The 11,303-nt window shown below is 39.9% G+C and overlaps 1 protein-coding gene and 1 non-coding gene across 2 annotated transcripts; both read right to left on the bottom strand.

Moving 5' to 3' along the window:
• Positions 1-5,110: 5,110 nt before the first annotated feature.
• Positions 5,111-7,305, bottom strand: LOC143661424 (eukaryotic translation initiation factor 4E-binding protein 2). The gene has a single exon (XM_077135013.1). The coding sequence runs from the start codon at positions 7,287-7,289 to the stop codon at positions 6,927-6,929; it is 363 nt and encodes a 120-aa protein (XP_076991128.1). The 5' UTR covers positions 7,290-7,305; the 3' UTR covers positions 5,111-6,926.
• A 1,294-nt stretch (positions 7,306-8,599) lies between these two features.
• Positions 8,600-8,706, bottom strand: LOC143661863 (U6 spliceosomal RNA). The gene has a single exon (XR_013164900.1). It is a non-coding gene; the product is annotated as a U6 spliceosomal RNA (small nuclear RNA).
• Between the last annotated feature and the right edge of the window lie 2,597 nt (positions 8,707-11,303).

Raw genomic sequence — 11,303 nt, 5'->3', positions numbered from 1 at the left:
GCTTCCTCCACCCTCTTGGCTGTTTTTGTGCCTAAGTCCCATCCCTTCCTGCTTTTCTTTACACTCTTTCTTCCGTTTTTCTGGAATGGGTGCGGTACTGGGGTTTACAGTTAAATAATTTTAAAGATTTATTAGAGAAGCTCTAGATTTACAGAGAAATAGGCGGAATTTTAGAAGTAGGTGGGTTTCTAAAGGTCAGACCTGAACCAGGAACCCAAGGTTTTGTTGACTTTAGTCATTAATGAATTCTATAGGATCTTGACTGAATTATATGTCATCCTGATCCTCAGTTTCCTCACCTAAAGGAGGCTGGCGTCGCTATTTAAAAAAAATAACGGAAGCCTTGTAAGGTGCCGCCTGGAGTCGGGGGTTGTAGTCTAGCCATATTCCTTGATGAGGGAGGCAACCGAGGCTGAGTGGAGGGAAGGTGGTAACAGAACCAGGACTGGAACCTAAATCTCCTGATTTAGCAAGTTCCTTGCTCTTTTCGCTAGAAGCGATAAGTTTTGTCTAGTGATAAATTTTCCACAGTTTACAAACTCATATAGATTTTTTGTTTTGTTTTGTTTTGTTTTGGCATGGGTAGGCACGGAAAATGAACCGGGTCTCTGGCATGGCAGGCGAGAATTCTGCTGCTGATCCACAATCGCACTGCCCTCATATAGGTTTTTTAAATGTTTAGATAAATATACTTAAATTTGATGTTTAAGCTACAGACATGTAGCTTCCAATTTGGAAAGTTAGGGTTTTTGGGGTATGAAACATACTTGAAGAGGAAAATGATGGACCAGCAGTAGAGCGATGGAAAGGTGTGGACATTACTGTGTGAAAGGGAGTTTAGGAAAATTATTTTACAGAAGTAAAAGGATATAGCTTAAAGGTTGAGTAAAATTTGCAGACAAAAGAGAAGTAGGGGGCAGCAACCTGGATCATGTAACAGTTAAGAGATCATTTTAGTGGCCTTGGGAAAGTACAAAGTCAGTCAAGTTATTTGGTGTTTAGAATCCATGGGAGAGGATAGTTACAGATGAGATTGCACTAGGTAAAGAAGGGAGAATGAAAGATCTTGCATGACTTACCAAGGAATTTAGATTTTATTCCATTAACAGAATTAAAACAAGGAAGTACATAATCCCATATCCTTATTTGAATGATTACTTCAAGAAAATATCCATAATAATGGATATTTTGACTTGGAGAGTGGTGACTTATGAGAAGACTTTTACAGAAATCTAAGTAAGCCTTGGGCCAGAGCTGCAGTAGTGGAGATGGGAAAAAAATAAACCAATATGAGAGATATTAAGGATAAGAATCCATACAATTTAGAGTTCATCTGGAAGAGGTTGTGAGTGGAATAGGAAAGAGCCTAGGAAGACTCTGTATTTCTTGCTTAGGTATTTGAAAGTGTTAGTGGGCAAGTGAGAAAATAAAAGAAGAGGAGCTGGTCTGGTGATAGAAGCATCAGGAATTTAAGGACATTTAGGTGGAGCTGTCTAGTAATCCTTTGACTAATAAGCACCTAATGTTCAGGGTAGAGTTCTGAAGTGGCGGTTTATAGTGGTAAGTCATCGCTACATAGTTGGTAATTGTATCCACGAGATTGCCCAGGATGAATGAACTATGTAAGAGAAGGGTGCCGAGCATGAAACGGAGGAGCACAGGCATTTAAGGGGCAATCTAGGGAGAACTCACCTTAATAGGAGATGAGATGAGCTGCAATTTTAAATAGGTTGGTCAGGGTAGGCATAATTGAGGAGGTGATATTTGAGCAAAGATATGAAGAATGTGGTGGTTTTTACTGGTTCGGTATGGTGAAGACTAAACTGTGTTTCCCAGAATTCCCTTCCTTTATGCTTTAGGTTAGAGCTTGCACAGGTTTCGGAAGGTGAAAGCGAAGCAGTAGTGATTACACTCAGAGGTCCTCTTAGTCAGTTGTCCTGGTGGATAGACACAGAAGTGCCTGGCAGGGTCCAGCCTGTCCTTATACTTCCTTGTCTCCATCCAGTTCTTCTTCCGAAATGCAACCCCTGTTGAAATAGCATTGCCAAGCACACCGCTGGTCTCTTGCCTCCAGCCCCACTGAGTCTGTAGCCACACAGATCAACAGCTTTCCCTTCTCAGTCCCATTTCAGCAACCAAATGTGATAGGCCACTCAGGCTGATTGGTTGATGACTCCTTTGATCCTCCCATTACCCCTTCCTTTGTTTCCCCAGCTCCTCCCACGATTGTATAAGGTCTGATTCCTCTAGTAATTCCCTTATCCTATTACATACTCGGTAATAACTTTGCTCCCCTAACTGATAAAAAGCATGAGGGAGTAAACCATGCAGGTATCAGGGAAAACAGTGTTTCAGGAGTTGGAAAGAGACAGAGCAAAAGATCTAAAGTTGAGAAGGTTATCTAGTGTGACTAGAATAGAGGTGGGAAAGGGAGAGTAACAAGAGATTAGGTGATGGGGGCCAGATCACATCAAGTCAGTGTAAGGACTTTGATTCTTACTCTGGGTGAAATTAGGGTGGGTATTATTATTATCCTGATTTTAGAGAAATACCAAGGAATGGGTAGACTAAGGAAATTGCCAAAATTAACACAGATGTAAATGGCAGATCAGTCTATCTCTAGCACTGAAACTCTTAAGCACCACACAGTTCTGCCTTTAAGTGATCAGTCCAGATAGTTATTGGGCACTCTGAAGTACAGGCATTACAAAGAAAGAGAATTCACCTTTTTATTAGTAAGAATGCTTTTAACTACAAGTAATAGAGACCTCAATTCAAACTAGTTTAAAGAAGAAGGAAATATTTCAGGTTATTTAATAATTTAAGAGGAAGTTCAGTGATGGGCAAGCATCATGTCTGGTTGATTTAGCAGCAGCTCATGATGTCATTAGGAGCCCTGATTGTTTCTAATCTCTCTGTGATCTGCCATCTGCACTGTTGACTTCGGCCTCAGAATAGTAGAAGGTGGTTGCAGGAAGTCAAGGCATCGCACCCACACATGTCATCTCCCAGAGATGAAGAGGGCTGCTTTTTCCTGTAATGAGAAGTTAGGATTTAACAAATGATTATGAGTGTTAAATTCTCCTGCTCTCACTTAAAACTTTTATAACCAAGTTCGACAGGTCCAGGCCTCCTTTTTTGTCTCACCTGTTCCTACCCCCAGGCCTAATCAAGTAAGGCAGCTATAGGGGAAGGGTTGGGTGCAGAAAGATGGGGGAGGTGTGGACTTCATTTCGAATTCTTTCTACTGAGCCTGGAAATTAGAAATGGTAGTCACAGAACAAATGCTCTGGAATAGGCCATGTTTTTTCTGAAATAATTCCCCAATTAAAATGGGTTTTTCCAATAATATGTTTCCAGTGGTAACCATAGTAAACAAATCATTATTAAAATATAAATAGTCTTGGGATAGGAGTATTTAAATAAATTAGATCTTATTTATTTAACTGGCAAATTTCAGTAAGTAAACGAGAAAAATGTCCTTGAGAGCTATGGAAAAGCTTTCTTGAATTTAAGCTCAGGACAAATTGATACCAATCAAAGGCATTTTGCACTCAAATGACCAATTTCTGAGACACTGGGGTTTCAAAGGCAGAAAGAGTTTATTGCTAAGCATGAAGCAGGAGGTCACATGCCTCCTCGGCCTAAAAATCTGTCTCCCTGAACTGCAGTAACTCTGATAGTTTTATGGTATCAAAAGATGGACAGGTTTTAGGATAATGAGCATAATGGCTTGAATTGAGGTTAGAGATGATCAAATGATTGAGCATGTCCACACTGATTATATGCTTAGTCACAAAATGTATGTAAGAAGATGGCAGCCTTAATATGATGATGATGGGCATGATTTTTTAGTTTTATAGTGAGGTATAGGTCATTTACAGGTAAAAGGTTAAGTTACTGAGCATGTCAGACGGACCAATTTTGGTAGACCCAGCTTTGTCTAGCAAGATAGTTTTGGAATTGGGGTGGGATAATTCTGGACTGACTCAAGGCCCTTCATTAATAAGCATTAGAGGCTGTTTTTAGTGATCCTGAGACTCCAAAGTTGAAAAACAGGATAAGGGGGTATAAGTCGGGGGCAATCAAAACGCTTTTACAATCATAGGATAAAGGCTATAGAGTCACACAATCATTCTCAGAGATTAAGACAGGTGGATTACAGTTCAGAAATTTCAGGTATTTCCCTCTGGCTATTTGATTTTCAAATAGAAAGTAAAAAGCAGTATCTATATAATGATTCAGTAATCATAATCATTTGTTACAGCCTAACTTCTTAGTTACAAAATTAAACAATCGTAGTATATTTTCCAGAGCTTGGAAGTCAATTTGCTTTTTGAGATTGCTTATGATCTTAGAATATTATGAAAAAAAGAGATTTTTTAACCTCTAGTAGAAGGAGTAAAAAAAAAAATACAGCTGAAAATGCAATGACAAAGTTTAGTCCTATTCCTGTTTTTATGGTAACTTTTGAACCAAATACAATTTTATTCATTTAAGTATGTTCTTGCTAAATTTGTATGCATCCACCTAATAAAATAAACTAGCATTATGTCTATTAGATCTTTAAGATGGTAAAAATGTAAGTTCGTATTTAGTGACTTATTAAATAGTATTAAGCTATTATTTTGAAAAATTTTATTTTAAAAATAATTATTTTTTGTAAGATATTTAAAGATGGTATCAAAGATCTTTTTAGTGATTTAAAGTGTGTGGGTATGCAAAGTATATAAGATGCTTTTTGTTAAAGTGAAGTGTGTAGGTTTTTTTTGTTTTTTTTTTAAAGTGAAATTTGGAGTTTAATGACAATCAAAACAGGGATATATTAAACAAACAAAAATGCTTTTCTGGTCATCAAATTTTGGGACTCAAAACATCCCCCAAAACACTGGAGATCCAGCTTATTCCTGAGAGACAGCAACCATGACAAAAGGTTTTCACTCTTTGAACTACTCACATTTTGTAGCAGAAAACAGAATAAAGTTCCTCAGACATCCTTCTCTCTTCTGTCTAAAATGTGTACACAAATAGGCTCTTTTCATAGTTCAAAAGAAAAACAAACAACTTTCCTGCTTAACCAACTGGCCTATTGGTTAACTGGCCAACTCTCATCCTGGATTCTGATCTCTTAGTAAGAGTGTTCAGGGCACCAAATTCAACCAGAAATTCCCAGATACCAGTGGCTACTTCAATGATCTTTCTTATGAGGAGATGAATGTGTCTTTCTAAGAGAGAAAAATCTCTTTTGAGATTATTGTGCCAGTCAACAGTCACAGGAAGTGGAACAGGGAAGAGGGAGAAAGAAAAGCAAAGGAGTAAGAAAAGAATGAGGCTTTCATGATTGACTCACAGCCAAGAAGAACAGTCCAGTTTTACAAACCACCCACTATTAACTCCAAACATGCACACCCAAAACTAAAGGGAAGGAAAGCGCTCCTAAGGGCTAGGGAGACAAAGGCAGGTGACAGAACAGCAGATTCTTCCCCAGACATTTCTCACCTCCCTAACACTGGAAGATGTTTAATTAAAAAGTTGCTGTTCAAAATTGTACTGAAAACATATCTAAAAATAGGTCTGTAGTCATTTAAAAATAAATGGTCATCCCTCAGATAAGAGGAATGACAGATATCAGATACCAACACTTGAGGTACCTTTGATATGAATTTGAAAAATGGGCTGGCAGAGAAAAAGGAAGGAAAGGAAGGAGGGGGGCAGGAGAGGGAAGAAGGGGGAAATTCAGAGTACAATGGGGAAGGTAAGAAAACTGGGAAGAACAGGTTTATAAGCCCATGCTTATCTATCCCAGCAGCCAAACAAAGCAGATCCACAAAGGAAAAAAAAATTCTGAAAGTCAACTTCAAATTCAAAATACAAGAAACTACAATCCAAGACAATAAATATACTAGTGCCGATTGGATTGTAAAACAGTAACTGCTGAGACTGGGTACTCAAATGGTACAATGCTCTTCAGAGGTCATTCATAAGTATTATCTGGCACAACACTATCTCAGGTCTTATTTACCAAGTGGAGGCTAAAGTGTCTCTATTACTTGGTAGAGCCCTTCTCTAGGAGCAGAGAAAATCACCTGGATATTTCTAAGTACAAGAGGACTCTGCAAGCAATCAGATGCAAGCAGACAGGAATGGGAGAAGAGGAAAAAAGAGTTGGTTACTAAGGGCCTCCTTTGATGTAGAGAGCTTAACATTTTTTTTTTTTGCATAAATGCATTAAGTAAAGAAATGGAAAGACGAACTATATACTAAAGACACAACACATTCCTCCCAGAGGAAGGAGGAGAAAAGACCTTGAAACTGTGTCAGACAGTAATGCTACCAGAGCTGCACAAATGGTGCTCTGTCCCTAAGGACAAACACTCCAAGTTCAGAAGGAAAGCAGCTCTCCTTTTGTTCATCACTTCCTTCAACAGTTTTAAATGTTCCAAACCGTCTCCTGTAGAACTGAACTACAAGTGGGATACAGGGAGGTGAGACAGAGGGTAAGGAACATGAATAATGCTGAACCTATCAAATTTCTGTATCCCCTCTCAAACTTCCCAGCCAGGTAGTTATTGGTAGGTTGTAAATAGGATTTAAGATTAAAAAAATTGGGTGGGTGGAGGGCCTCAATAGTAAAATGATCAGGGGAGCCAGAATTTAACTGTTTCCTCTGTGGGCTGCTTAGTACTACAGAAATACACTAAGGCCTTCAATCTAATCTGTCTAACTGGGAAAAGGTACAGAAACAGGGAGAGGATATGGTCAGATGAAGCTCATCTCATCATTTGGCACGGGAGGAAGAGGAGGAGGTGGAGACTGCAAGGGGGACTGCTGGTACTGCCTCTTCTGTTTTTCAATGTTGATCCTATTGGCCAAATCAGATGCACCTGTGTCAGTGTTGCTGCTTTCCTTCTGATCCATGCAGGAAGTCAGATGTCCATCTCAAACTGAGCATCATCCCCAACAGCATGCTTCCTGTCATGATTGTTCAAATTGTTTAAATTGTTTACTTCTACTTTGGAGTCTTCAATTAAGGTGCCAGGGCTAGTCACTCCTGGGATATTGGGCAGATGGCAGGGTGGGGTCTGAGCCATGGGAGAATTGCGACGATCCAACAGAAACTTTCTATCGTAAATGATTCGGGTTCCTCCCGGCGTCGTGGAGAAGAGCGTCCCCCCGGGCGTGGTGCAATAGTCATGAGGTAGCTGCGCGGCATCGCTGATGGGCACGGTGCGGGTAGGGATGGCGCGGCTCTGGCTGGGCTGGTGGCCACTGCCGGCGGACGAGGACATGGCTCTGGGCGCGGGCTCTCGGCCTTTGTCCGGTGGGCAGGCTGGCGGCGGCGGCGGCTGCGGGGCCCGGGCTGCTCCGGCTCCCCCGGCGGACGGAACTGCTGCGCGGCTGGACTCGCTCACTCGTTCCTCGCTCGCTCTCTCTCGCTTCCTCGCCCCGCTCTGCTCCCGCCGCCGCCCCGCCGCCCGATTCTCCGGCCTCTGCCGGCAGCTTCAGCAGCAGGAGCAGCGGCAGCAGCGGCGACGACAACCGGAAGCCTGAAGTGTGTAGTTTTATCATTGAAAATGTGTAGGACAAAGTCTGAGTGAATACGGAAAGTTGTAAAAGGTTTGTGAGAGTGAATTTTGTTTTGTTTACTGGGTAAAATTTGATAAGCGTGTCTAAGGGAGCATGGTTTGTCCGAAAGTAAAATGGAAAGTTTTAACATGTAAAACAAGACCTGAGGGTGGGCCACGGTGGCTCAGCAGGCAGAGTTCTCACCTGCCATACCAGGAGACCTGGGTTCGATTCCTGGTGCCTGCCCATGTAAAAGAAAAAGAAAAAAAAAAAAAAACAAGACCTGAACTTATATAGAAAATTGAAGATTTGTGGAAATGAATTCTGTCTGTTATAGTCAATGCTAACAAAAATTTGATAGACTTATTTATATTTTTAAAAGAGCTTTTCTGTTGAATTGTGTATTCATGCAAAACTAGGGTTGAGTTTTCTATGTTAAAATGATGTGGATTGTTGGTCTGCTGAAAGGTTATAAATAAAGTTTTTTTCACCATCTGAGTACTTGATCTAGAAGACACATATTTTATTTCATATCAGAATATCCTTACTGATGTTTATGTTGGCCTTATTATCCTTTATTGTGGAAGACAGATCTTCTCACTTTAAAAGGAAACCTGTTGTAAGGGATTGCTTATTCTACGTATTTCATAGCAGTAAAACCTCACCCTATTTGTCCCTTTGTGTCTGACTTATTTCACTCAACGTGATGTCTTCAAGTTTCATCCATGGATCATAACTTCATTCCAAGACACGATGTAGATTTCAGGTGACTAGGTGTGGGTGGTGATGGTGGTGGTGGAAAATTGTGAGTTAATTCTTAACAGGATCTATAAAGTTGCTGTTTGTGATGATGGAAAAGTTTTAGTAATGGATGGTGGTTGTAGTAGCATAATATTATGAATGCAATCAATACCACTGAATTGTATACTTGAAAGTGTTTAAAATAGAAATTTTATGTTTTGCATATGTTATTGAGAGAGAGAGAGAAAGAGTATGTGCATGCACTGGGAAATTCTTCTTTTCTTTTTTTCTAAAAAATATGGAACGCTTCATGAATTTGCATGTCATCCTTGTGCAGGGGCCCCGCTAATCCTCTCTGTATTGTTCTGATTTTAATATATGTGCTGCCAAGGTGAGCCCTGCACTGGGATTTTTGATAGAGATTGTGTGGTGGTTTGAAAGGAAGCATGCCCCCTAGAAAAGCCATGTTTTAATCAAAATCCCATTTCATAAAGGTAGAATAATCCCTATTCAATACTGTATGTTTGAAACTATAATCAGATCATCTCCCTGGATGATGTGATTTAGTCAAGGGTGGTTGTTAAACTGGATTAGGTGATGACATGTCTCCACCCATTTGGGTGGGTCTTGATTGGTTTATCGGAGTCCTATAAAAGAGAAAACATTTGGGAGAATGAGAGACTCGGAGAGAACAGAGAATGCTGCAGCACCACAAAGCAGAGAGTCCACCAGCCAGCGACCTTTGGAGATGAAGAAGGAAAACACCTCCCAGGGAGCTTCATGAAACTGGAAACCAGGAGAGAAAGCTAGCAGATGATGCCATTTCGCCATGTGCAGTTCCAGCTGAGAGAGAAGCCCTGACTGTGTTCCCCATGTGCCTTCTCACTTGAGAGAGAAACCCTGAACTTCATTGGCCTTCTTGAACCAAGGTATCTTTCCCTGGATGCCTTTGATTGGACATTTCTATAGACTTGTAATTGGGACATTTTCTTGCCCTTAGAACTGTAAACTAGCAACTCATTAAATTCTGCTTTTTAAAAGCCATTCCATTTCTGGTATATTGCATTCTGGCAGCTAGCAAACTAGAACAGATTGTTTTGAACTTGTGGATCAATTAGCAGAGGATTGCTATCTGTCTTAATTTGCCAGGGCTGCTGTAGTAAAGTAACACAGACTAATTGCTTTAAACAACAGAAATTTATTGTCCTGCAGTTCTGAAGACTAGAAGTCAAATCAAGATGTCAGCAGACTATGCTTCCTTTGAATTCTATAGGGATCTGGCCTCATCATAAAAATATTAATTCTTTCAATTCACAAATGGACCAATTTGAAACTATTGTGTATTGCAGAAAAGACTTGTTCTTTAATCATCATTCAATATTGTTATGTGGGATCTCTTTGATTAAGTTGTTTCCATGGAGATGTGACTCACCCAGTTGTGGTGGGATCTCTCGATTAGGTGGTGTCATGTTTATGGACATGTGTCAACTTGGCCAAGTTGTGGTACCTGTTTATCTGATTGAGCAAGTGCTGGCCTGTCTGTTGCAATGAGGACATTTCATAGGATTAGGTCATGATCACGTCAGCTGCATCTACAGCTGATTCCATTTGTAATCAACCAAAGGGGAGTGTCGTCTACAATTTGTGATGCTAAATCTAATCACGGGAAGCCTTTTAAGGAGGATTCAGAGGAGACAGGTTCCATTCCTGCTTTGGCTGGTAAGCCGCTCTTGTGGAGTTCATCCACACCCTCCATCGGAGTCGTCAGCTTCACAGCCCGCCCTGTGGATTTCAGACTCTGCGTTCCTGTGGTCACGTGAGACACTTCTATAAATTTTATATTTGCAAGTGTTCCCTGTTGATTCTGTTTCTCTAGAGAACCCTAACTAATACAGGTGGTTTCTATGGAAGTGTGTCTCCACCCATTCAAGATGGGTTGCTTACTGGAGTCCTTTGAGAGGAACCATTTTGGAAAAAGCTTCAGAGCTGATACCGACAGAGACCTTTGGAGCTGCAGAAAGAAAATGCCCCAGAGGAAGCTGTTTGAAAGGAGAAACTTGGAGAGAAAGCTAGCAGACATCACCATGTGCCTCCCCAGCTGACAGAGAAATCCCAAATGTCATCAGCTCTTTCTTGAGTAAAGGTATCTTTTTCTGGATGCCTTAGTTTGGACATTTTTATGGCCTTAGAACTGTAACCTTGCAATTAATAAATTCCCTTTTTAAAAGCTCTTCCATTTCTGGTATATTGCATTCCAGCAGCTTTAGCAAACTAATACAATGAACATAGGGCAACTTTCCATTTATTTAGATGTTTGTTTTCTTTCAACAATGCTTTGTAGTTTTCAGAGTAGGTCGTACACCTAATTTTTAAAAATTAATTTCTCTATATTTTATTCTTTTTTATGTTATCATAAATGGAGTTTTCTTTATTTCATTTTTAGATAATTTAGTGCTAATGTATAGAGATACAAATGATTTTCTATATTAATCGTGTACCTTGCTAACTTGCCAAAATTGTTCATTAGTTCTACAAGCTTTTTAGTGGTTTTCTTTCTTTTTTTTAAATATTTTTATTGAGAAATACCCACACACATACAGTCAATACATGGGGTACAAGCAATGACTCACAATATCATCACATAGTTCTGTATTTATCACTATGATCACTTTTTAGAACTTTTGCATCACTCCAGAAAAAGAAATAAAAAGAAAGAAAAAAACTCATACGTACACCTTACCCCTCCCTCTCATTGACCACTAGTATTTCCATCTACCAATTTATTTTACCCTTTGTCCCCTCTATTATTTATTTATTTATTTTTATTCATCTGTCCATACCCTGGATAAAAAGGGTATCAGACACAAGGTTTTCACAATCACACAGTCACACTGTAAAAATTCTATCTTTATATAATTTTCTTCAAGAATCAAGGCTACTGCAACTCAGCTTAACAGTTTCAGGCACTTCCCTCCAGCCACTCCAATATACCATAA

The sequence above is a fragment of the Tamandua tetradactyla genome, chromosome 17 (assembly GCF_023851605.1).
Source record: "Tamandua tetradactyla isolate mTamTet1 chromosome 17, mTamTet1.pri, whole genome shotgun sequence".
Taxonomy (NCBI): domain Eukaryota; kingdom Metazoa; phylum Chordata; class Mammalia; order Pilosa; family Myrmecophagidae; genus Tamandua; species Tamandua tetradactyla.
The sequence above is the reverse complement of the archived record's forward strand: the minus strand, read 5'-3'. Positions and strand labels throughout refer to the sequence as shown.

Coding starts and splice junctions, on each gene's coding strand:
- LOC143661424 (XM_077135013.1), bottom strand. CDS start 7,289: ATGTCCTCGTCCGCCGGCAGTGGCCACCAGCCCAGCCAGAGCCGCGCC.